This window comes from Leopardus geoffroyi, chromosome B2, assembly GCF_018350155.1.
Source record: "Leopardus geoffroyi isolate Oge1 chromosome B2, O.geoffroyi_Oge1_pat1.0, whole genome shotgun sequence".
Taxonomy (NCBI): Eukaryota; Metazoa; Chordata; class Mammalia; order Carnivora; family Felidae; genus Leopardus; species Leopardus geoffroyi.
In genome coordinates, this window is record NC_059332.1 from 57,982,916 (window position 1) to 58,010,473 (window position 27,558).

Consider the following 27,558-nt stretch of genomic DNA (forward strand, 5'->3'; position numbering starts at 1 on the left):
TCTTTTACATGAAAACTTTAAAATGGTGAATGTAAATATTTTAGGATTGTTGACATGTAAATATTTTTAAATTTCTGTTTTTTACTCAGAGTAACTTTTTTTAATGTTTGGGCAAAAGAAGTTATTAGCAACAGTTAAATACTGTATGTATTTAATACTATACACATATATGTAATGTATATTAGATATTTTAAATATAATTGAGAACATTAGCTCCTTGAAGTTGAAAATCGGGCCTTGAATTTTCCATGCCTGCCTAGCAGCAAACAGTGACAATATGAAGGGCTAGATTTCAGAGCTGAAGTATAAAAGGAATCTAAGGGAAAGAAAATTTTAAAATGTGGTTTGATATTTCAGAACTTCTAAGAATCCTTATCTATCTATCCATCCATCCATCCATCCATTCATCTGTTTCTTATCTACATCAATCTATCCATTTGGATTCACCAGAGACAGAAAATAGTCATCTCCACGAGCATCTTGCAACAAGGCAAGAGGACACATGCTAGTTGGTACCTACCCTCGTTTCCATCTAAATTTAATTCTGAAGTACGAATCTGAGTTGAAAGGGGCTCAAATATTAATCTATTTTTTTGCAAACAGAAGAACAGCAGAACTTATTTCCTTTCCTTTTACTCAGGAAGAAAAGTCCCCTCTTGGGAGAGTAGTACTTTCAAAAAACTGCTTAAGCTTCCTTAAAAACAAGGAACAAGTGAATTGTAAGCCCTGCCTTTTCTCCTTACAAACTTCATCTATAAAGTCAGCATGTCACACATGGACATTTGCATTTGATTGTGGTATACGTATTTTTTAATCATCACAATTTTTCTTTGCCTGAAAAATTGTTTCTGTATTTATAACCCCCAGATTCACACCACAAATGAGGTATAGTCTGTCAAGAGGTCATGATTTCAGTGGCTCTTTACATTTTCTATTCTCTTTGAAGGTTGTAGGGCAGAGGTCAGGCTAAGCTTGCCAGTCACTGCAAATTTCCTTTTTTCTTGCAGCAATGCATGCTGGGTGTCAGTGATAACATGGGGCACCTAACTAGATGCCCTGACCACAGCACTGAGGACATCTCACCTAATGGCTTTTTTCCTTCTCATTATTCTATATTTGAAATTAGCCAAGTGTTACATTTAGGCACCTATTTCCTCAGGTAATGGCATTTTCAATTCCCATCTCTAGTTTTAAAGTATGTCATTAGGTACAAAATTGGAGGAATGATATTATGATGAAATATTTTGGGGGAAATAATAATTCACTTATTCCACTAAGGGATCCAAATTGTTAGTAAGGATAGTCTTCTTTTCTTCTTTTTCCTTTTTTTTTAAAGTTTATTTATTTTGAGAGAGAGAGCGAGAGAGCGAGAGAGAGCGCACACGAGTGGGGGAGGGGCTCAGAGAGAGGGAGAGAGAGGTCGCAGGGTTGATCTCACAAATTGTGAGATAATGATCTGAGCCCAGATCAAGAGTCAGATGCTTAACCAAATGAGCCATTTAGGTGCCTCAGTAAGGAGAATCTTTAGGCAAGGGAAGAAGAACACCTGGAACACCAATATTAAAAAAACAACAACACAAAAATTGAGGATATCAACATTCTGCAGGGAAAAGGGTAAATGAGAGAATCTTTACAAAAATGAGAACTGAGAAGACAAGGCTCAGATTTTCAAGTGGATGTATTTCAAAAGATACACACTTGATGAGCATTCAGAATCTAGACAGAAAAATGCATGGCAAACCAAGTGTTTCTTGTCCATTTTGAATTAAATTTTTAAATATGAGCTGCACGATTACATAACTCTCAAAGAGAAGTTATAAGTATTAGATTATTTAAAATTTGTGAAATCTTTAGCACAGTGTTTACCATACAGTAAAACTACATGAATTCTTTTTTATTATTTTTATCTCAGTTGGTCCTTGAACAATCCTAAGACATGCATACTACTATTATTCCCTTTTCATGTGTATTTCTTAAGGTTAAGTCACTTTTTTGGAGAAACTACATGTCCTCACTGAATACAGACTTGGTGAGACTCTCTTTGTGGGGACTACCCCTCCTCTGGCTAAGGGGTGATTGCAACATAAGCTGGTTTCCTGAGAAGCATTCTTCCTTGATTTTGAATTAAAACTTTTTTTTTTTGAACATTTATTCATTTTTGAGAGACAGAGAGAGACAGAGTGTGAACAGGGCGGGGGTAGAGAAAGAAAGAGGGAGACACAGAACCTAAAACAGACTTGGGGCTCAAACTCACAAGCCATGAGATCATGACCTGAGCTGAAGTTTGGCGCTTAACCAACTGAGCCACCCAGGTGCCCTTGATTTTGAATTTTAAATGGTTATAAGAACTCTTGGAATTTATCCACATTGAACCCTGAAGAGGGTGACCTGAATCCCTGGTACATACCCTGGTTTCTATGCTAAGACTGGTTCTTGAGCTTTATTTTAATTCTTGAGCTACCCCATGCCTTTCCAATATATTCTGTCATTTCCATTTGGTCCAGCATTGCTCTCTGATCGGGTGAGGGGACTAGCATGCACTGGTGGGAAAAGTGCCAAGGTTGCTTTTGCTGATTCTGAACTGGTCCAGGAAAAGCTAATGTGGTAGAATTCTTTGTCTTGGGAAAGGGAGGATTTGAATGGTCCCGTACAGACATGAGACTTGGCTTCCCTAGTACAATTAAACCATGCTGACAAAGGTGGCCCCAAATGTTTTTCATCCAATTATTACTCTGTGTTATCAGAGTAATAATTACCTGTAGGGTCTGTAGCTTTCATTTGAGCACCTATGTTCACCTTTTAACTTTCTTTGTAAATTTTTATAAGATTGGCTGAAAATTCTGTTTGTAAAGCTGAACTATATTTCCTCTTATTATGCCCAAATATTATTGACTACTTAAGAGAAGAGGTGATGTCTTTTTCTCCCTATCATGACCTGCCATATTCTAGCTTTGCTATGTGTATCCAAAGTTATTTTTGACTATTCCCCACCAGATTCAGTTGTTTTGTTTTCTTGAACACCTGCTTTTCTGTTCCATCCTACATGTGTTTGCTCATGATGTTTCTTCCACTTGAAATGCTCTCCATCTTCCACTTCATCTTTCAAAATCCTACACCTTTAAGTCTCAAGTGGTCCTCTTTCCTTTTATGCCAATCCATGTTGACTTCTCTCTGAATTCCTATTGCTCTTACAATCAGCACTTCAACAGTATAGCAATTATTTCATGTGTGGGTGTTTAACTCCTACCTGAATGGTAAGATTCAGGTACACAGTGATGGCTTCTCCTCCAATATTTCATTATCAAAAGTTATAAACTTAAAAAAGTTAAGGAAATTTAACAGTGTGAACCATCATATACCCACCTAGATCCTACAATTAACATTTTGCTATATTTGCTTTATCATATATATATTCCTCTACCCATCCACCCACCCACCCATCCATCCATCCACCATTTTATCTTACTTTTTTGTGAGATATTACAAAATAAGTTGCAGAAATCAGTGTATTTCACCTCTAACACTTTAGCATGTTTATCACTAACTAGAGTGAATATTTTTTATGGTATTTTTGTCATTAACATTTCTATACTCCATAGTACACAGCAGAGTATTGACCATATCATAGAAAATTAATTTATTCACATTGGGTTGAATTCAGACATCACTTTGAAGTCCACTAGAGACTAATAGTATGGAAGCCAAGGTAAATAGTCTCTGGAGCCTCAGAAGCATATATAGGTGGGTGTGTCTCATGGAGTTGTAGAAAAGATCACCTACATGTAGTTTCTACTAGCCCAACTTGTGACCTGTCAAATATAACATAAGGGAATGTTCAGGCAAACTTTCAGGAGGCAGTTGGCTGAGAGATCAGATAGGCCAGCATCTGACTGACTGAAGTTCTAACATGAGTGCTGCTCTTCTGTGTGCTTAAGAGGCAAAAGAGGGACAATCTAGTTTATCGAAAGATATTGAAATGAGGTGATAAAATAGGCATGAAAGGCTAAAAAGTGGGTTCACATGCAGCAATCTGTGGAAGTCTTCCCCAGTGTACCCAGCTGGGAGAAGCTTCAACTCCTTTACAGAGCAGCACATGCTTCAAATAGACAATTTGAAACCAAGCAGATAGATCTGTGAGGAGGCTGTTCTCCTGAACATGTGCAAGTAGTAAGCTTCTGACATCTTACTAGGGGAAATATAGTGCTTCTCAAATTTGGTAGCTCCTTTTAAAATATGTCATTACAGAAGTCATTATTCACCCAGACTTCTTCCTGTAACTGAGGTATATTTATATCTATATCCGTATCCACCTCTATATGTATATTTATATCCACAATACATCCCCTCATTCTTCAATTGACAGGCTTCTTCTCATCCATGTATCTCTGATCATCCTCTTTGGAGAGTTCCTTCTGAACATTTTATTTAAAAAGGAGGCCCATTTATCCCATTATACTCTATCTCTGCACTCTATTTCATCTGGGACACATCACAATTACTAACTACATATTTGTTTACTTATTTCTTACCTTCCCACCATAGTAGGCTAAACATTTATAATGGTAAAACCACATATTCCTTTTCTCCTATATAATTAGAGGATATCAGAGTACCTGATCCACAGAACACTCCTAATTAAATTTACTGAATCATATGTACTGAAAATACATGAACAGAGAAAAAACTATGTTCCAGTGTTATTCTAAATGTCCTTGTTGTATTTGGCCCCCACCCTGGCCCTCTTCCTTGTGCATTTCCAAATACTGCTATTTACCTTGGCCCCTTGACTTGGAGTTTCACTCAGACTTGATTTTTTGGACACTGCCACAATTTACATACTATCTACCCCATCTCTGAAAACTCCCATTTGTTTAGCATGCTGCTCTCAGCTAGAGGTTAGGAGAAAATTATATCTGATGGAAGAAATTGACCACAAGCTGTGAATGATTGAGAACCTAACTTAATGTGTTAAATCTCCTGAGGACGTTTGTGCATTACAAGAGTGGTAAACTTTTGACAATGTGACTAAGCAACTTAAATAATATTAGGCGCTTTGTGCAAAAAAGACCTAAGGATTTAGTTGACTAAAGGTCTAATCTGAGTGGTCTGAAAACTGAGAAAAGCTGATTCATTCTTCTTTGAGTGCATTTGGATCACTTATACAGGGAATGCTGAGTTCCACTGTCTGTGACAGCTTATAAGGTAGCTGATATGATGAAGTGTGTAGAGAATAATCAGGATAGTGAGGCTCTCCCAAGTCATATCAGTTGGGGAATGGTTTAAGGGCTGGAAATATTTACCTTACAGCAGAAAAGAATTAGCAAAGATAAATAAGCTTATTTCATTCATTAGAAAAATATCTCCTGAATATATACTACATGCTAGTTCAAAGTTAAGTTCTGGGAAAAAATAGTGATTAAAAACAAAAATAGTCCTGCTCACAAAGAACTTAGACTCCATGGTTAAGGAACTACTTAAGGACTACTATTAAGTTGAAAAGGGAATAGACTTATGGATTTATGGATTTATGCTTTTTCTTTTTCTTTTTCTTAAAAGATCATATAGAGGGCCAATGCATGAAAAATTGCATGAAAAATATATTTACTTAAAGTAAGTAAATCTCAAACATCAAGACAGTCTGCAAACATGGAAGAAAATGCTTTCTGGGGTAATAAGTTCTCATTGTTTGTAATATTTAGTCAAACTATCAAGGTTCAGTGTGGCTGTAGATGAGAATCCATATGCATTGAGGTAAGAAGCAGAGACTTGCCCACAGATTCTCTAAGATCTACGATTCTTTGTTAGTCAAGATCACAAATTTTCACTTATGATGACCAGAGAAATGAGCATGATAGTTCTTGTAAAAAGAAGTACTTCAGGTCAAGCTTAGGAAAAAGAGCCATTTGGTTTGGATTTCTTGCTCCTTTCACAAAGGAAAGGGTAAAGAGTTCTGGGGTCTGCCATAATGGATAAACAACTGATAACTCTTTTCTCCATATGTAATAGGAAGTAAAATATAAAGGAAAAAGGTAAGGTAGCAGTATTTTACCTATAAAAGTAGACATAGAGATGGGTGCCAGAGAAAGAGTGCCAAACATGGACTCTAGTTTTAACTTTGGTATATTTCCTTCAGTCATGTGACTCCATGAAAGTCCATTTTTCCCTCAGGCATAGAGTTTCCTCAGCAGAAAAACGAGAGGTTGAACTATATTATGTTTTTTTTTTTTCATTTCTTTTTTTAAATGTTTATTTTAGAGCGAGACAGAGAGAGAGAAAGAGAGCAGGGAGGAGCAAAGAAAGAGGAACAGAGGATTTGAAGTGCTGACAGCAGAATGATTTAGAAAGCATTAAATATATTTTTTGTAAGGATGTATAATTAAGTATTTTGGATCATTAAGGTAAACTTTTAGAAATAAAATTGACATCTTTTCAATGGTTCAATTAAAACTACCTCATATAATCAAAATATGACTCTTCTGATTCCTGAATCTAGCAATAAATCCAGCAATGAAAACTCATTTAATAAGCACTGAGACATATTTTTGATCAACTCCCATATGCTATTTTGAAGCAATTATTCTCTCAAATAATAAATATTACTGTAGTTCATATTCTTCTGTTCTATTCTATGAAATGAATGTCTTAGATCCTTTTAAACAAAACTGGTGATTCTAGAGACAGTGCATATCTAAAGACTATGATATTTTTGCTTGAGAAAAATCTGGAAAATAATATATTAGTCTGTGTAAATCTTTTAATTAGAAATATTCATTCTAATATAACATCCCTCCTCTTATTAGACAGGAGGAAATTGTGTTGAACTTTTCTGCTTTTAGGAACCTAAAAAAAAGTGTCTATGATAGAATATAATTGACCTAAGTAATTTTCAAGGATAAAAGTATCCTTTCTAAAAGCTTTTTGTACAATACCTAATAATTATAGCCTAATGAATTTTAAGTAACAGAATGCCATGGCTTCTTCATAATAGCAAATACATTAAAAATTTGACTTGCAGTAAGTGTAGCAGCATATAATTCATAACCATCTTTAAAATATCTTTAACTTTACCATACTTATGTAGGCTAAGTAAAAATAATTCCATCTACCCCTTTGTTATATCCAGAATTGACAGATGGTATACTGATTCTATTTTTCTTTCAATATAGCATCACAATTAGAACATAATTTTCACTAAATTTTATTTTGTGAAATTCCCTGAGAGAAAATGGTAATTGCATAAGGCAAAATTGAAAATAGAAAATGAAGAAAAGTTTTAGACTCGTATACTTTTAATTTTTACAATTATCAGGGGAGTTTTCAAAACTGCTATGTTCACTAATTTGATGAAGCATCTTTTAGAATTGAAAAGTTAGGGAGTTTTTGGTGTGTGTTGTGTGCTCATTCCATGAGGACCTGGCACCTCTTTTGTGAAGTGGTAGCTGAGGAGACTTATGCCCTCACCATGGCTGATGAAAAGCTGAAGGAAGGAGTCAAGACTGAGAACAAGGATCATATTAATTTGAAGATGGTTGGGGAGGATGCTTCTGTGGTGCAGTGCAAGATTAAGAGGCATACACTACTTGCTTAACTAATGAAAGCCTACTGGGAAAGACAGGGTTTGTCAAAGAGGCAGATCAGATTCTGATCTGATGGGCAGCCAATCAGTGAAACAGACACACCTGGGGGCGCCTGGGTGGCTCAGTTGGTTGAGCGTCCGACTTCGGCTCAGGTCATGATCTCACGGTTGGTGGGTTCGAGCCCCGTATTGGGCTCTGTGCTGACAGCTTGGAGCATGGAGCCTGCTTCCGATTCTGTGTCTCCCTCTCTCTCTGCCCTCCCCCACTCATGCTCTGTCTCTCTCAAAAATAAACATTAAAAAAAATTAAAAAAAAGAAAAGAAACAGACACACCTGTACAATCGGAGAGGGAAGATGAAGACACAACTGATGTGTGCCAGCAACAGACAGGAGGTATCTACTAAAAAGGGAACCTACTACTTTACTCTAGCACTCTGTTCCTCCAGACCAAGAAGACATTCTCAGTGAGAAAACGGCAATTTCTGACTACTATAATTTTCTCTGTTCTTTCACTTCTCCCTTCCCCATTCATTTATTGTACATAAAGTAGCTGTGTATGTACACAAGCATATTGCATTTTTTTGGACTAAATGTATAATGGTATGTTTTGACCATTATCAAATAGAGCCAGGATGGAGAAACTACTGGTTCTCTGAAAATACCCTCTTTCTCCATTAGAAGCATGCTCATTCAGCTCTCATCTTGATGTTCTAGTTATTTGGCTCTCACTGTTTAACAAAAAAAGAACAACATAAAAATACTTGCATACCTTGTTCAACTGGAGAATTTTAATGGTTTTCATTTATCATTGTAAAACCAAGGACAATTTTATAACTTTTTTGTATGTAGATGTTACATGTAGGGCAGTCTGACTTTAAATAGGTATAAATTACTCTAAAATAAATGAATACTACAAGTCAAGCATCTTGTTGTTTAAATAAACCTCTTGCTTAAAAAAAGTTTTTAATATGTCCGAAAGGTTTCATGAATTATGCAAAGTATGAAATATTTTTCCTACACTTATTGCCTCGTTAGAGTCTGGAATCAGACTTTCTTAGTAAAAACTGTGTGGTTTCACAGTACCCTCAGGCTCTGTGTACCAAGTTTCTTCTTTAGAATGAGTGTAATAGTACCATCCTGGCTAGACATTAGGAATAAGTAATTAAATCTAGGTAAAGAGCTTAAAAGTGTGCATGTAAGGTAGTAAGAGCTTAATTACTGGTATTTTATTATTAATATCATCATTTAAACATGTTTTTAAAGAAAAAATGAGAATCAATACCTTCTCCATCTAATCTTGAAGGCCGTCTACTAATGCCATTCTTTTTTTTTTTTTTTTTTTTTGGAACGAAACTTCTGGAATTCTCATTAGGCTTAAATCAATTAAGACTTACATTCTAATTTCTCATATGAACATTTTATTACTTGTGGATTTGCTTATGTAAAACCTGTTAAATAATCTAAATAAATAATAATAAACCTAAATAAATAATAATAAACCTTCTAAATAATCTCTCTAAGAAGCTAAGTGTCCAAGGCCTTCATCTACTTAACTGATCTCCATTAGTAATATTTCCCATGATGGAGTCTATCTAATTGTTTTTCTTCTACTTGTCACATACTCAAGCTTTACATGCTTGTTTGGTTTTGGAGATGAGGTAACTGTTCATCTGAAAGGCCAGTATACAATATCATAAGACATGAGCATGCTAACAGTTGTGAGTAAGGAAGAGGATCAATCTCGATTAGCTTCTAGAGGAGACAGGCTTGTAGGAAGAATAATGTACAATTAGGAGAAATGAGCAGAGAGAGCATTTCAGGGGAGAAATTGTAGCATTAGCTAAAATGAATGTGGTAGGAAAAGGGAGGACTGTATTTGGGACCATGGCTAGTGGAATGGGATAGTCCACGTTGGGTAGTAGAGGAGCATAAATGTATAGGTAATAAGCTGATAAAGGACCTTGATTATAAGCCATAAATCTGTCCTTGAAATGACAGATGGTGAAGGAGGGACTCCTTATAGATGTTTTGATTTGAGATGGTCTCCTTTTAGAAGTATTTTAGGCAGAAAAATCTGAACAACAATGAGCTGTGTAGTGTTGTAGTTAACTATAAGAAATCTACAGTGAAATTGTCTATCTGGGACCCATGCTTCAGTTGCTAGCTACATGTCCTTAGACAATTAATTAGTCTCTTTAAGATTCACTTTACTCATCTCTTAAATGAATATTACCAAAGTACACCTTAAAGATATTGTGAATATTCAATGAGATTGTGTGTAAAAATATTTATTGTAGATAGTGCTCATCATATAGGTGAAAAATAAACACTATTATTATACAGCTATTAATGAGCATGAATAAATGAACTAGATTGACATTATTATGTGAGTGGAGTCTCTAATACATCCTTATAAAGAAAATCTTGTTTGTTGGGTACACCTAACACTTACCAGATATGTCTATCTCATGATCACCTGGACAACCTTTTCCTCTGCTGGCAAAATAACATATCTGCTTTCTGTACTACAGTTTTTTGTTTGTTTATTTGTTTTTTGTTTTATTTGTGTGTGTGTGTGTGTGTGTGTGCGTGTGTGTGTGTGTGTGTGTGCCCACTTCATGATCTTACTCATCTGCTTCTTGTACCATATACCAGACAGGTCCTGTCCCTGGTCCAAGCCTATCACTTTCTCATCTATGAAACTATAAAAGGAGATTAGTTTAACAAGCAAGGAATTAATCTGTCACCCTACAGCCCAATTAACACTGGAAAGTGCAGTGGGTTTCAGAATAGGCTGCTGGAAACATCTCCAACTTCATACAAAATATATATTTGTTGTTCCCAAAACTTTTTAAACAGATTTTTAACGACACATTGGAATGTATGTTGTGTGATGATATAGCCCTGTGAACAGCCTTTGTCTGGCATCTTTCCAAGAAAGAGAAAAATGGACAGTGTCTAAACCACGAATGTAATGGAGAAATGTTGGAAGAGAGGTGCAATAATGGAGAGAAGATTTTTTACTTTCACTAAACATATTTTATCTCCCTCAAATATATTCTTTGAACAAGATCCATGGTGGAAACTTAATAAATGTAAACTGATACATATGATATTTGAGACCTGCCTATAGATTAGAAAACATACTGCCAGTAATCTACAGGAAAATTCCACATGGAGAAGAAATATATGTGATGTCTTTGATCTTCCTGTCCATTAAAAAAAGGAGTCAGCTTATAAAATTCAACTGATAAAGCCGTGGAAAACTTTGGAGGACATCCAAAAAATAGTGCCTAAAATAATTAAATGCTTAGAGAACAAAACCATGAGGAAATAAGTTTACTTAATTGGAAGGAGAAATATCTGTAGAAAACTTCATTAAAGTTTTTATGAAGTGTTTTTAATGAGATGCTATAAAATAAAAAATATAGTGAGCAATTTTTCTGGTCCTAGGGCAGCAATAGAAGAAATAGACTTACATGGATGATAAACCATAATAATAATACTATTCATTTGAGGGACACTTGATGCTTTTCAAAGAACTTTCATACAGATTACACTCATAGGAGCCTATATCGCAGAAAATGAGTGTTATTATCTTTATGTTCCAAAGAAAGGAACAGACAGGTAAAAGACTTCTCTGTAGTTATAGAGAGGATGCTTTGTTTCCTCACTTCTCTGTTTCCAGGTGCCCTTTAGGTGCCCTGTGCTTTCACTTTGAATCACAATGAACATATAAAGATCTATCCTTGTGCCCTGAACCCAGTATACCCTACTTGGGCAGTGGTCAATGGTCTAATGATAAATCACAGAATGGCATTATTTGTGGTTATCTATGTCCGTGCTGATCCACATCTACAGCATTGGCATTTGGGGGTTTGATGTGATTAGTATTGAACTACTCTTCCTAATAGTCACTAACTTCTTCGGGTGAGTCCTGACAAGATTGAGTAGAACCATGCTATTAACGTGGGGAAACTGAGTCCCATGGAGGCTATAGGGAGTGATAAGTGTCTAATTTATCTAAAAACAACATTAGTTTATGTGTAAGTCAAACCCAAGAGTTGTGGACTTCATCAGCCATTCAGTGATGATGTTACCATGAGCCTCACCAATTGTAGTTGATGCTGTGGTATATTGCCTTGAGTCTCCTGGTGATGGGAAAAAGGTCCAGGTCCCCTTGACTCAATTCAGTAAACTATGAACATCCCTACTCCAGAGCTTCGCTTAGGGTCAGCTGAAGCCTCTTTCACAACTGCTCTGCAATTCAACTTCTACCTCTTCTCAATGCTGCTTCTCCCACTGACTTCTGGCAGTTGTTACCAAGAGCACTCCCTAATAAGCTTCCTGCATGCAAATCCCTACTGTCTAGTTCCAAAGAACCTGACCTAAGGTACTAGTTATTAAGTATTAGTGGCTAAGACTTAACTGCGGGAATTATAGTCCATTATAGAATCTCCATCTCCAAATATTTTTAGGAATCCTCAGGACAGCTTGCACATGTTCATTCAAGGACCAGACTTGCTCATTGGTGATTTCTGTGCAACCAATCTAAAACTTCATTTCTTCTTATTCCACAAATTCTCCATAGAGGCTATGCTAAACTGGAATTGTGTTTCAATCACCTTCTCTGAGGTTTATATACTAGAGGAGCTAAAATTTTCTTTCAGAGCAGTCTCTGCTACTGTACTCTAGGGGCCAAAATGAGAGTCATGGCTAGTACAATACAAGCAGGAGAATGCGTTTTGCTATTTTATTCATTTGGGAGTTGGGAGGAGATTCTCAGGGCATGGTTGAGTTCATCCCAGTCTATCACATAATATTGGAAATTTCTGTTTTCCAAATGATGGGAGCTTTACTGAGGTGTCTACTATGCTCCTACGTGAATTTTCATGCTATTGGCTATAGGGCTTTGTTTTGGAATCTACTCCTTCTTATCTTTGTAACATCCTGTCTTTGAAGGCAAATTGGGGTTCAAATATTGCTAGAAATTAGAATTAAGCCAACTAAGTCAAAAAATAGGAGGGACCAAGACAAAATTCTGTATCAAATACTATAAAACAGGAATTTTCTGTCTTATGATGGCATTAGAATAAATTATCTGTGTTCCTGAAAATGTCAAGATTTCATTCTTTTTGATGGCTGAGTAATATCCTATACACACACACACACACACACACACACACACACACACCACAACTTTGGCCATTTATCAGCGGATGGACATTAGGGCTCTTTCCATAATTTGGCTATTGTTGACAGCACTGCTGTAACCTTGGGGTGCATGTGCCCCTTTGAATCAGTATTTTTGTATCTTCTGGCTAAATACCTAGTAGTGCAGTTGCTGGGTCATAGGCAGCTCTATCTTTAACTTTCTGAGGAACCTCCACACTGTTTTCGAGAGTGACTGCACCAGTTTGCATACCCACCAACAGTGTAAGAGGGTTCCCTTTCTCCACATCTTTGCCAACATCTGTTGTTTCCTGGGTTGTTCATTTTAGCCATTTTGACATGGAGGAAACTAGAGTGTTTTATGCTAAATGAAATAAGTCAGTCAGAGAAAGATGATTATCATATGATTTCACTCATATGGAATTTAAGAAACAAAACAGAGGAACACAGGAGAAGGGAAGGAAAAATACAGTAAGATAAAAACAGAGACGGAGGCAAATCAGAAGAGACTCTTAACTATAGAGAACAAACTGAGGGTTGCTGGGGGGGGGGTGTTGGGTGGAAGGATGGGCTAAATGGGTGACAGGCATTAAAGAGAGCACTTGTGATGAGCACTGGATGTTATATGTAAGTGATGAATCCCTAAATTCTACTCCTGAAACCAATACTACACTATATGTTAACTAACTTGAATTTAAATAAAATCTTAAAAGAAAAAAATAAATTATCTGACAAAGCATTAAAGGTCTTTGTTCTATATTTATTGAGTTCAAACACTTTGGCTTAGTACCAGTATCTGCCTATGAAACCAGCTTTCAATTTTAAAAAATTAGTATATCTTTTGAAAAGTCTTACACTATTCTTTTTTTTTTAATTTTTTTAACGTTTATTTATTTTTGAGACAGAGAGAGACAGAGCATGAACGGGGGAGGGTCAGAGAGAGGGAGACACAGAATCTGAAACAGGCTGCAGGCTCTGAGCTGTCAGCACAGAGCCCGACGCGGGGCTCGAACTCACGGACCGCGAGATAATGACCTGAGCTGAAGTCGGCCGCCTAACCGACTGAGCCACCCAGGCGCCCCTATTCTTAAATGAATTTGTGTTAGGTAGAACAGAGTTAACAGATGTTAAGTTCTAAAACAATTTATCTCAATATATATCCTCTTTTTATTCAGTATATTGATGAAGTCAAGGTCAATTTGTTGAGGAAGAAGCTCACATAGCTTCTTTTAGCTTCATTTAAAAAGTTAGGTGGCTGACCATTTTTTTAAATAAATAAGATTGTCTATATTTTGAGTCCACTCTGTGAGAATTGTTATATAGAAGTTAATTAAGATAAATATGTTGTCAAGGATTGAAGCCTACGACTAAGAATAGAACTTAAAGGACTTTCACAATAAAATATTTCTTACAGTTGTTTCAATGCAGTAATCAAATATCCTCTAACCATGATGATGGATCTCAATTAGGAATAGCTGTGGGTCCTACAGAAGCAAGTTGGAAAATACATGGGATTTAAATCTGTAATGTTAAACCACCACTCTTAATAAACAAAGAATCCCTTGGCATTTCCTCATTAATCTTTTTTTTTTTTTTTAACATTTTATTTATTTTTGAGACAGGGAGAGACAGAGCATGAACAGCGGAGGGTCAGAGAGAGGGAGACACAGAATCTGAAACAGGCTCCAGGCTCTGAGCTGGCAGCACAGAGCCCGACGCGGGGCTTGAACTCACAGACCGTGAGATCATGACCTGAGCCGAAGTCGGACGCTTAACTGACTGAGCCACCCAGGCACCCCATGAATCTTATTTTTTAACATGTTCAATCCCTTTAACTTTCCTGTGAGGCATACTGTTCTCTGACTTTATCAATTATTGCTGTTCTGACAAAATTCTGATTATTTAGTTTGCCCCTAAGTCTTCATTTGCTTCCTGTTACTTTCTTATGTAATCTTGTCTTAAAGATGATAGTATACATGCCTTTTAGAATTACAGAGAGAAGAGGCTTTTAGGGATTGAAGTTCATGTCGCCATATATTCTGCACCACACAAGAATACCTCCAACTTCCTCAATAACCCTGATAGTTGTAGTAGAAATCTACCATTAACATTAAAGAATGAAGAACATGTGAGGCTTTCTTCAGCATACATTGCTGATTCTCAAAAGAATTTCTTCACTTTTATTTTAGTTTATTGTAATTTTCTGCATTAGAAATTACAATGTTTGATGATGATTTGCTGAAGAGCTAAATATCCTTTCACCTCAAACCTTTTATGTTCCTGTCATACTCAATCTCCATACAATTTCTTGCATGTGTTAATCTACACCATGATGTTATTGCTTATCCTCTTCCACCTGCTGTCCCTCTGGTAAATTTCTAATCTTTTTTCAAAATCCAGTTTATTTCTTATGTTATAGATGTACTTTTCAACTGTTAAGTCCCTTTCTTCTTAGTAGAGAACCACAAGTCTAAGTTCTAAGACTCTAACCGCAGAGTCTTTGCGGTTGCTCTGAGGCCTTAAGGGTCAATCAGTTCTCTGGCTGTCTTGGTATCTCAGCACACCAGAAGATGAGGAACTAAGGACTTGAATCTTTACTTTTCTTAACTTTGATAATAGCCATTCCATTTGGACAACTTGAACTGAATTGCATAATTAAAAGAAGCAAGCATGTGACTATATAGTCAATCACTTGAAATTATTTTTTTATATCACTGGTTGCTTGAGTCCATAGCTGACATACTATTCAGTGAACACACTGTGTAGACTCAGCTTCACATTTAGATAGCAATTTCTTTATTTAGAAAGCTCTCCCTTCTATTTCTGCCTCACTCAACACCAAACTGACACTTCCTTGTTTCTCAAGATATTTGCGAATTTTAGACACAACTACACATGCTAGCAGAAGACTCTACCCAATAATCCTAAACAGTACTAAAATCACCAACTTCTAGACCCACAAACTTCTAAAAGATTTAATCTTATTTAACGAAATAAATTTTAGTTTTGTAGTGGATATTTTCAATTCAATACAAATAAACTATATTATAAGTTGTTGTTCACTAGTACCGGAGATGTTATGTATGATTACTGTGTTATGTATGGATAAGGGAGCAAGATCAATGTTTAGATTTATGTATTTATGTACAAGTCAATGTAATGATAAAGTACTATGCCATATTTCACATATTTAGCTATAGTTTTCCTACATTTCCTCTAAGAAATACCAGATGGAAGTGCTGATGGAAAAGATACAGAAATTAATATTGAAGTGATGAAGTTTGACCTTTTTAAGATGAAAAGCCTGCCAAACTTTCCATATTGACATGGCAACGTTTTATGAATAAATCTAATATCTTATAGATTTAGCGCAGTTCAAAAGTCACCATCTGCTTCAAGAAGTGAAGATTGTTGCTATTACATAGTTTCTGGGCTCTAAGACTAAAGGCATGTAATCCATAGCTTACATAATATTAACTATCAAGAACGTGTGAAAAACCTTTATATTTTAGAAAATCAGAGACATAAAGGACATTTTGAGTTACTCTCAAGATTAGAGCTGATAATACATTATGGATATTCTTTCTTCTTACATAAACTCGAGTAGTTTCCTTATCATTCTCTGTATGCAGTTACAGGACAAATGCCATGGAATTATAGGACAACAGGAAACAACTTGTAATACCGAAAATTTATGTGGGGAAAATGGCAAAGCACTTGAAGCTGATTTTGAGCAGAGTTGCCTGAAAGGCCATTGACAAATTATATATAGGTATTATAAGAAGTTGTCATTTGTTCCTTTCTTAATTTTCATAAATTATTTACCACTAAATCTCTTCATTTGATATAGTTAAAAGCAATCCTGCTCAGAATCCTTTTTATTTCCCAGTCTTTAAGGTTTTAATGCTAGTTTTGCATTATATAAATTTATTTTCTGCTTTTTAAAATATTTATTTATTTTAAATGTTTATTCTGAGAGAGAGTGAGAGAGCGTGAGAGAGCTGGGGGAGGGGCAGAAAGAGAAGAAAGAGAATCTCAAGCAGGCTCCATGCCTTCAACACACAGGGCTGACACAGGGCTTCATCTTAGCACTGTCTGATCATGACCTAAGCCAACATCCAGAGTCAGATGCTTAGCTGACTAAGCCGCCCAGGTTTTGAGAGAGAGAGAATGAGAGAGCAGACAAGGGGCAGAGAGAGAGGGAGAGAGTCCCAAGCAGGCTGCATGCTATCAAAAATCATGAGTTGAATGCTTAACCAACTGAGCTACCCAGGTGTCCCTTTCTTTTTTTTCTACTTTCTTAATAAAAAGTAATTTGCACAGATATGTACTAACACATGCACACACACACACACACACACACACACACACACACACAAATATACATACACCTAACAAGAGGTTTTTATTTCATAGAAATTAGTAAGATCAAACAGGAGGTAAAAATCAGTCCATTCACAAAACTCAACAGCAGTTTTTGTTATTTTGTTTTCTGGACCAAATATCTAACAAGATGATGTGTTAAAAATGCTTGCAGTGGTTTTATGTGATGTTTGGGTTTGAGCAAGTTCTAAGGTTCTTGCTGCCCAACCATTAGTAACTTTTCCAGCTTCTGTTCAATTAATATCAAACCCTGCATGCATTCCTTTACACTGGCCAGCTACTAAAAAGTGGCTGATCGGGATGTGTGGTTCTGGCAGTCATGCAATTCTTGGTCAATATCCACTCGGCTTTGGCTACCTAACAGTTTGTTAACCAAAATAAATCACTAGATATTGTAGTATGCCTCAGATATACATGGATAATACACATCAGGATAAGTCCTTGAGGATTCTACGGTAGAATAGGCTGTATGGATTTAAAATATGCAGATAATAACACAGTAAATTACTCAGAGGAAAGGACACAGGATTTCTTTACAGAACAAATGCTGAATAAAGAGTCAGCTTTTGTTCAGGACAGACACAAAAGGTGCCAGAAAAATTTAAACTTCAGAAACTTTAAAAAGTATATATATAGTAAGACAATTTTTCTGAACTTCCCCAAAGGAGAATAACCCTTGTGAAAACTAAGACTCTCTCTATGTGATCCCTTTCAAAATTTGTTGAAATGAAAGACAAACTGTGCATGAGTATGAATTACAATCTATCTGTAGAGCTGTGATCTCCGCTCCATTTCATTTAAGAAGAACTTCTATCTTGATACTGAATTGACCTCAATCACTACAAGTGGCTTATTCAAGTTTGCTCTACTTCTGTCATCTATCCTACAGGTACAATGCAGATTTAGTAGGAGGAAATACATGTTTATTCTCTGTGGCTAATATCAAAATAAAAATCCAAGTCATATTTTACATTTTTACTTTGAGCTCATTCCACTAATTTTTTAAAGTAAATTCTTATCAATCATGCTATGGTATTTTATTGTCAAGAACCCTTAAATACAGATGAAATTCCAACAACATTCATATAATTAAAAAGGAACTTAATTCACATGCTTTTTAGGGACAAATTTGTTTTGAATTTGCATAACAACTGTCCTGTCAGAGACAATTAAAAAGAGCTGTACAAACAGACCCTTTTAATATGTACTTTTTTTTTTTAAAGGTTTATTTACTTATTTTCAGAGAGAGAGAGAGAGACAGACAGAGAAGGAAAGAGAGAGAGAATACCAAGCAGGCTCCACACTGTCAGTGCAGAGCCCGGCATGGGGCTTGAACTCACAAACCATGAGATCATGACCTGAGCAGAGATCAAAAGTAGGATGCTCAACCGACTGAGCTACCCAGGCACCCCCACAAAAGACCCTTTTAATTTTAACTTGTGCCCAATAAGGATGGAGAAATAAGAGTGGAGAGCAGAGAAGGCAAGACAGAAAGAGAAGGTGACATAAACAACTGAACAGATAGAGGTAAAGCAAAAGGTAGTCATAGACCAAGATATGTACACAGACAGAAGATCAAAAGTCTCTTTTTCCATTTTCACTTCCCTCTGGTAGGAATCTTCTCTCATGTAGGTTGTATCTCATCAGTTTAAACTTCTAAGGGACTTTATGTTCTCAATTATTCATTATTTTTCTATGTATTAACACATTCCACTCAACTAGTATGTTGAGTGGAATTAAATCCCAAATTAAACATGCTGAAATCTCTCATCCTACATTTTTTCCCTTTTGACTCCTCACCTCCCTCTAGTTACCACCTTACCTCTTTTTATACCTTCATAGTAAAAGTTCTTGAAGAATTGTCTAGAATATACTTGTTATTTATATTATATACTCTTAAATAATTTATATAATATATAATACACAATATACAATACAGTCCTAGGGTCAGCCCTTAATGTAATCTATTGTCTGGTAGGATACTGCGCTTAAGACAAATCAGATTTGCATTTTCGTGTCAGTGGAGATATCTCTTTTTCACTTCCTAAATTTTGGATAAAAATAATTGAAGGACTTGGAAAGTCCTGGGTTTTTAGTTTCACTAGGAGTATCAATATTTTGGGTTTTTAAAAATTTTTTTTTAACATTTTATTTATATTTGAGACAGGGAGAGACAGAGCATGAACAGGGGAGGGTCAGAGAGAGGGAGACACAGAATCTGAAACAGGCTCCAGGCTCTGAGCTGGCAGCACAGAGCCCGACGCGGGGCTCGAACTCACAGACCGTGAGATCATGACCTGAGCCGAAGTAGGCTGCTTAACCGACTGAGCCACCCAGGCGCCCTATCAATATTTTTTTAAAGGATGGTTTCACCTTCAGGCTACCTAAGGCTCTGAGTGGTTTGAGGACTGCCTAGTTAAGTATTCATTACTTAAAGGCAAGAAATAAAATCATCCCTTTAAGTAAGTTTGACCAAAACAGAAATTACTTCATATGTGATCAAATGTGCCATTGTTTGTGTGAAATGATTACATTGTATAAAATGAGGGTGTTATCAATCAAAATGCCTTTTAAATTGGTTTTTAAGTTATTCACTTCCTCATCTGGCTCTTTTTTTGTGTGAGCAACTGCAACTTTTGTAAGAGAGATGGTTAAGTCCATTGCTCTGAAAATTTGCTTTGTCTACACACAACTCTCTTTTCCAAAAGGGTCTTCCTAATCTGTGAATAATAATTTCATTACCTTAGGGTAATTTTATTGCCTTCTTGTCATAACCAATTGATCTGCCCAGCCCCAGACACTCTCCTTTCTTCATTCAAAAGTTTACTGAGCATCTTTCTGTCAGATGTCCTGCAAACTGCATTAAAAATGAGTAAGATGCTGTCCCTGCCTGTAAGGAGTTTCCATTTTCAGATTGGTGTCAATTTCCTTGATTTTATTTTCAGACTGATACAGACTCTGGGAAAGCTTATTTGATTTATATAACCTTCACAGGTTAGCCAAGATTCCAGCTAATCAGACTAACGTATCCTATTGTCATCTAACATACAAACTCAGGCACAAAATGTTGTTTTTAACTGACACAGAGTAACTTTAGAGACCATTATCACTAGATTGCTATACTGATAAAGAATTTTAAATTCTTGGCTGCTACATTTAAATTTTGTTCAGTAATACCCTTGGGATGTGACCATCATATTTAGTCATCTCTCTCTTCTGAGATGTCCTAATTCTGAAGTATGAATTAATTCCAAGACTTCCTTCCAAAAGTTTATATGCCCCAGAAAGCATTTCCATCTAATATTCATTTTTTTTTTCCTACTGGATTTTCTTTTTTCTGTGCAGAGTCAATGGCCACCTGCCCCAACTCCCCAGTTCTGAACGGCTATTTTCATTCAATAGATATTTTCTCGAACAACTACTGGATCTTAATTTCAAGTGGACCACAGGATTCTTTAACTTATTTATTTGCTCCATGGTATTTTTCAAAGAAATTCATTCTGTATGTAATTGGATTGCCACTGGATGGTATCATATTATACCTTAGTTTAATTTATACTTTATCCATCAAACTGAAAACACTGATTAGTGAGACTACTTTCAGATGGACCTTTTTGTCCTTCTTTTCATATCTGGGTGGCTATTATACATATAAATAATATTGAAAAAATAAGTTTCAGCAGTATAATTCAAAGAACTACTGTGGAAGACTTACCGTATTGTGATAGGGATGAATGCATTTGTGTTAATGCTATAATTAGCAGAAAGAGTCAAGATATTGTGAGAACTTCCACATCCATATTTAACTGTGGGCCTTCCATCCATGAGAAATAAATGAAGAAACTGTTGTCCGGTATTTTTCTCACTACCTTTAAAAAAACAAATATTCCATGAAATTAGTGATTTTATTTATGTTTTATTCAATTACAATCATTCTTTCAAAAAACACAATCTTTTGTCCCCTAGGACTAATGACTTAGTGAGATGGCTAGAAGTATTATTAGATAACTATTCAATGTAGTAATACTATATCAGAAATATACATTATTTTTCACAGGCTGAGACTAGCATGGCATTAACAGCATTTAACTTCACATGAAATTAACTTCTGTTAACTTCTGCCTCTGTTTCTTAATAGCAAGATGATCTTATCCTGAGCCTCAGTTTCCTCATATACTATATTGGGATGAAGAGAGCAAGTAATTATTAGAATTACTGTGATAATTAAAAAAAAATAATAAAAGTCTCTGGCACCTGTTGAGTATTACAGAACTTGGTTTATTATTATCGTTAATTATTTGTATTATAATTTTTGTCTTTCATAAAAAATAAAAAAAAATCAATAAAAAAAGAAATATTTTCCCTTTCTCCAGCTCATTCTTTCATCCCACTTTGAGGTATTCTTTTCTATCATGTGTGTGTGTGTGTGTGTGTGTGTGTGTGTGTGTGTGTATATATATATATATATATATATATATATATACACACACCCAAATATTTATATAGCCTTAATTTTTTAAAATAAAATAATGGGGATGCCTGGGTGGCTCAGGTCATGATCTCACAGTTTGTGGGTTCAAGCCCCACAGCCGACTTTGGGCTGACAGCATGGAGCCTGCTTTGGATTCTCTGTCTCCCTGTCTCTCTGCTCCTCTCCCACCCCTTTCTTTCACTCTCTCTCAAAAATAAATGAACATTAAAAAGTTTTTAAAAAATAATGCAATAAGTAGCCTTATTCATCTCTCTTCACTTAATAATAAACTTTAGACATATATGTAAGTACATAGATTTTTTTAACAATCTTTTTTTAATGTTTACTTATTTAGAGAGAGAGAGCGTGTGCACCCACAAGTCAGGGAGGGTCAGAAGAGAATCCTAGGGAGGCCCCTTGCTCAGCTTGGAGCTCCATTAGCTTGGAACTCCATGTGGGGCTTGATCCCACAGCTGTGAGATCATGATGTGAACTGGTATCAGTAGTCTGATGTTTAACCAACTGAGCCACCCAGGTGCCCCATATGGTCTTAATTTTGGCGCAGGTCTATTTATTGTTTCCTTTATGGTTGTAATTAGTGCTCTTTATGTCACCTTTAAGATATCTTTGCTTCAAAATTATAAGGTTATTTTCTTAGCTTATCTTTTGTAAGCTTTTTAAAGATCTATATTTTATGTAGAATCGATTTCTGTACATGATGTGAAGCAGTGGTTGTGATAGGTTGGATAATGACCACCAAAGATATCCATGTCCGAATTGCTGGAACCTGTGAATGTTAATCTTATATGGTAAAAGAGACTTTGCAGGTGTAACTAAATGAAAGACTTTGAGATGAGATTATTGTGGATTATCTGGTTGTGTTAAAATTTAGTCACATGCGTCCTTCTAAAAGGGAAGCAGAGGGAGATTTGACAATGGAAGAGGATAGGCTACGTGACTACAGAGGTGGAGACTGGCATGATGCAGCCACAAGCCAAGGAAGGCAAGTGGCCACCAGAAGCTGGAGAGGCAAGGAACAGGTTCTCATCTAGAGCCTCCAGAAAGAGCCAAAGCTGCAACATCATTTAAGGCTTCTAAGACACATTTTGGACTTATGGCTTCCAGAACTGTAAAAAAATAACTTTCTCTTGTTTTAAGACACTAAATTTATGGTAATTTGCTACAGCAGCCATAGGAAACTACAGGAGTCAATTTTCATTTCTTTCTCTTTTGGTTTCCAATTGATCCAAAATCAAAGCAAGTAATTCTTACCGTGTATTTATTATGTATTTACTGAATTCTCAGATATTTGTGAAATATATATTTTTAATATTTTTGAGTATCTTTATTTCCTTTTTTTCTTTTATTTATTATTGTGAATATACGTATTTAAGATAATGACTTTAAGAAAAATACCAACATTAGCATACTAAACCAACCTGAAATTACAACCCTCAAAAATGGCCAGCTTTAATACAGATAAATGGATAGATATGTAGAGAGAGAATTTTTCATTAGAGCAAAACGATATTGTACATGTATTTTAAAATAAAAATTGTTACAATCAGTTTTCAAACTTTTAGGTAAGGACTCTTTAATAAACTTAAAATCAATTGAGGAATCCCAAAGAGCTTTTGTTTACATTGTTTGCATCTTTTAATATTTATTGGATTAGAATTTAAAACTGAAAAAAAAAAGAATTTAAAGCTGAGAAATTTTTCAAATATTTATTGAGTAGCTTATTTAAAAATAACAATAATAAAATCCATACACATTAACCTAAATAACATATTTTGTGAAAAGTAATTATATCTTACAAAACAAAAATAGTGAGAGGAGTATTCTTTACTTTTATAATAATTTTCAATGTTAAGTTTAACAAAAGCTGTTGGATTTTCGTATCTACTTCTGTATTCAATCTATTGTGAATTGTTGCTTTGGTGGAAGTACATGAACTCCAGCTTCACAGAGAATGTAACTGGAAAATTAGCATTATTTAAACTGTCTTTTTAAACATATACAAATTGGATAAGTGGTAGTTCCTTAAAGTATAGTTGCAATGTGAAATCTGGAACTATACTAATAATCTTTACATCCTCTGTTACATTAAAATTCCATTGGTCTTTCTTGCATTTTAAATGGATATTTTACCTTTGCAGGATTTTGTAACATCATTTATTGGTTATTTTTAAAAAATACTGATTCACTGAGTAATGGATATCTTTCAAAGATTGACATATTTTATTATATCATATTAAAAAATCACATTAGTTATTATTACTACTGAACTCATCAGAAACCATGGTGGAGCTCTGAAGCTCATCGTGAAGAATATACATTTTCCAAAATTCTAATTTTTACTAGAAATCTTGAGGTTTCTTATTGGGAAACAAATACTGTCAGCTGCTTTCCTCAAAATGGCAGGCTTACTTTGTTAATTTTTGAGAAAATGGCTGCAAAATATTCAGATTTGAAGAGCCACAGATTATCTTTTAGTTATTTTTCAAGTCATGTTTTCATAGTGGCTACTTCAACTAGCAACTTAAAAAAATTGCACAAGTGTTATTCCTCAAGACAGTGATTATATATTGGTATGCACCAGACTTGCTTTGATGTATACTTTTACTTTTATGCACAGCACATTAAAAAGTTGCATACACAAGGATTGAGAATTTTAAAAAATGAATGCATTTCTGCACCATTAGGGCATTTTTATGTCGACTTTTACTTTGAGTGCATAGTGGAATAGAATAAAATGAGTACAATTTGGGTGTACAAATATACTCCGCCATGACACTAGGTGCCAGATACTGTATCTACTGTGTGACTTTTGTACCCTGAGTGCAAATGTCCATCAACACAGTGAAAAAGGCAAATATCTTGGTTTTATTAAAAAATAATTTTGAAAAAAATAATTTTGATGTTATGGACATCTGAAAGGACCCTGGATATGCTCAAGGATCTAGATAAACTTGAAATATCTCTGTGTCAGAGCTCACATCAATTTGAAAGAGAAAAAAAAAAAAAAAAGAAACCAAAGTGAAATGTAAAGTATCAGTGAACCCCAGACAAATGTTTCTTTAACATCTCATTAAGAATGCCAGGAAACTTAAGTTATCTCTCCCCCCATGTTTCAGGCTCTATAAGAGTAGAACACAAGCAATGCTTGGATTTCAAAGAATGGTTCAGAGAAAGGTATCAGGAGAAATTGTGAAAGAATCTGAAATAGGAAAAAAAAATCTAGCTTACCCATTCAGGTGCTCCTCACCTGTCTTTATCTTTCAGATATTTTACAACTTTGTAAGTTGATGAAAACTAATAATAATTTGAGTTATTCTTGTCTATAGCAATTCAAACTGATTGTGCCTGGTGAAGTGCAACTGATTGTTACTCCGTAGGTAGACTTGCTTTGTAAAGTCTCTATTTGTAAATTCGCTTCAAAATTCCTTAATCTCATATATATATATATATATATATATATATATATATATATATAAAATTCCTTATATATACATATATGTGTATATACATATATGTGTATATACATATACATATACATATACATATATATATACATATGTATATATATATGTATATGTATATGTATATGTATATGTATATGTATGTATGTATATACATATACATATACATATATATGTATATATATACAAAATTCCTTAATCTCATATATCTATATCTATATCTATATCTATATCTATATCTATATCTATATCTATCTATATCTATATCTATATCTATATATATCTACTCCTTGACTCCTCCTCTGAACTAGTCATAGTATCTTACCAGTTCCCTCATTAAGAGGTTAAATAAAATTTTTGATGTGTGCTCATTTTATATATCTTTTTGAAAATTAGCCTTTTAACAAAGAAAATAAGCTAATTTCAGTTTTAGAAATTTTGAGGTATATTAGGAGAAATGAGTCACATTATATGATAGCAAAGAAAACCAAAACCAACTCCAAGGAGAAAAATTCACATAGAATACAATGCAAAGGGGGTCCCCTGGTGTTAAGCAACATAGCAGTCTTGGACTGGATAGAGATGCCCACCCTTATGAATGACTGAGATTGGGTAGGAAGACAGAAAAGAAGGATTCAAAATACAGTTGAAAATCAGAAAATTTGGGGACATACAAAATCTAAGAAACAGATTTCCCATGAGTACTTTGTGCTGTAGTGCTTATTAAGAATATAAATTCGGTAAGAGAAACACAAAGTGAAATATAGTAAAAAATAATTTAGATTAAATCGATATTGCGGAAGAAAACAAATTGGACAGAATAACAGCATTAAAGATTTAATAACGAAGTATGAGTAGCAAAGGGCATAATGAATATGGCTGAAAATCACTCTTGAGATCCTCATAAACGCCCTTTCTTAGAGCCCACTCAAACCATCTAGGTTTTTATCACACTTCTGAAGACTGCAGCTGTACAATACCCCAAATTAGTCCAGTTCCTGGCAGAGAGCGATGCAGCTTTACCTTTTCTGCCTCCCCTCAGGTCCATTAGCAGTCTTCTGGGCTTCTGTTCTTCAGAGTTTTCCCTTTTTTTCCCCATGACTTCCTATTCAGTTTCTTAGGCTGCTTTTCTCTGAATTTGATGGTATAATTAAAGATTTAGGATTATTTATGACTCCTCTTTTTACTGAGGGGAGGAAGCTGGGGGCATTGAGAGCACCTTTAGAAATGCAACACTCTGTACCAGCATCTTGTGTTTTCTCTTCTTGGATATATAAAAGGTTAGTTATATCATAGAATGGCATAAAATTGTTTTTTTTTTTCTTGAATTCTTGGCTTGTTCTCCACCCCCATCATTTTGGGAGAGGGGAGGGTGGTTCATTTTGCTATGCACTAACCGGTTCTTTTCCCCATTTTTACCCTGAAGTTTCTATTACTTAATATTTCTAAAGTATATTATTATTTCAAACTCCTATTTTCAAGATAAGGCTTAAAAATATGATGTACGGAGTAGAGTAGAAGAAAGTTGAACATTTAGGTCAAGCTGTTGTACCATATGTACAAGGTCTGTTTTTCAAAGCTTCAAAAACTGATTTTTAAAAATTATATACATTAAACAAGATATATGTAGTACAATGCAAGAATGAGTTATTTTTAAAGGAAGCACAGTCACTAAAATCAATGACAGGGATAAACGGTCTTATCCAAGTACATCAACATCCCATCATGAACCAGAGCTACCCTGTGATATAGAACACAAAAAGGCAGCTTTAATAAAGGTAATGGGAATGAAATAAAAATAAACAATTAAGCATAGTTCTTCCTCTAGTCTGCCAAATAGTAACAGTTTTAAACTCATCATTTGGACTTATTCTATTAATAAGCGATTTCTTGTTTTATATAATAATACTTTTAAAGGAATTCAGAATGTTTTGCTGGTAACATGATGGTGGGAGGGGGCAATGGAAGACCTCAGGTTACTGATGTATTTGCATGATTCAATAGCAAATTATCCATTTCAGGGAATACAGTTCATATTGTTTGATAGATTGATTTTTTCACTTTAAAATCAACTGACTTTGCATCACAAGCCTATATTTTGAGAAAATACTTAGAGAAAAGCTATGAATAAACACTCAGGAAGAACTGTTTGTCTTTCACAAATAGTACTATAGTACAAAATTCCATTTTCTACTTTCCTATGTAGGGAAAACCCTACTTTTCTATGGTGTTTTTCTTTCCCATGAGTCTCCTTTACTCCTCAAATAAAACACTTCACTTCTGATTGCCAAACGTGTGGAGGTTTTTCCCCATACATGCAATTCTCTGTGACACTATTTGAGTGTCCTACCATTTATTTCAACTTGGACACTACCTACCTAGACACAGTGTCAAACCTTACAAGTTAGGTGTCCCATGAGACTGCTGCCCCCTGCCCCCCACCTACAATTCATACCTCAGAAATCAGTTGCAA

The 27,558-nt window shown here is 35.1% G+C and overlaps 1 protein-coding gene and 1 pseudogene across 2 annotated transcripts in view; one reads left to right on the forward strand and one right to left on the reverse strand.

Moving 5' to 3' along the window:
- Nucleotides 1-27,558, reverse strand: part of LOC123608563 (protein eyes shut homolog) — a 363,718-nt gene that overhangs the window by 277,647 nt on the left and 58,513 nt on the right. For both annotated transcript variants that reach the window (XM_045498669.1, XM_045498668.1), the window contains exon 3: nt 20,848-21,001. In XM_045498669.1, coding sequence (XP_045354625.1) covers nt 20,848-21,001 — 154 coding nt within the window. The remainder of the gene's footprint in view (nt 1-20,847; nt 21,002-27,558) is intronic.
- LOC123608567 lies at nt 7,392-7,981 on the forward strand (annotated as a pseudogene).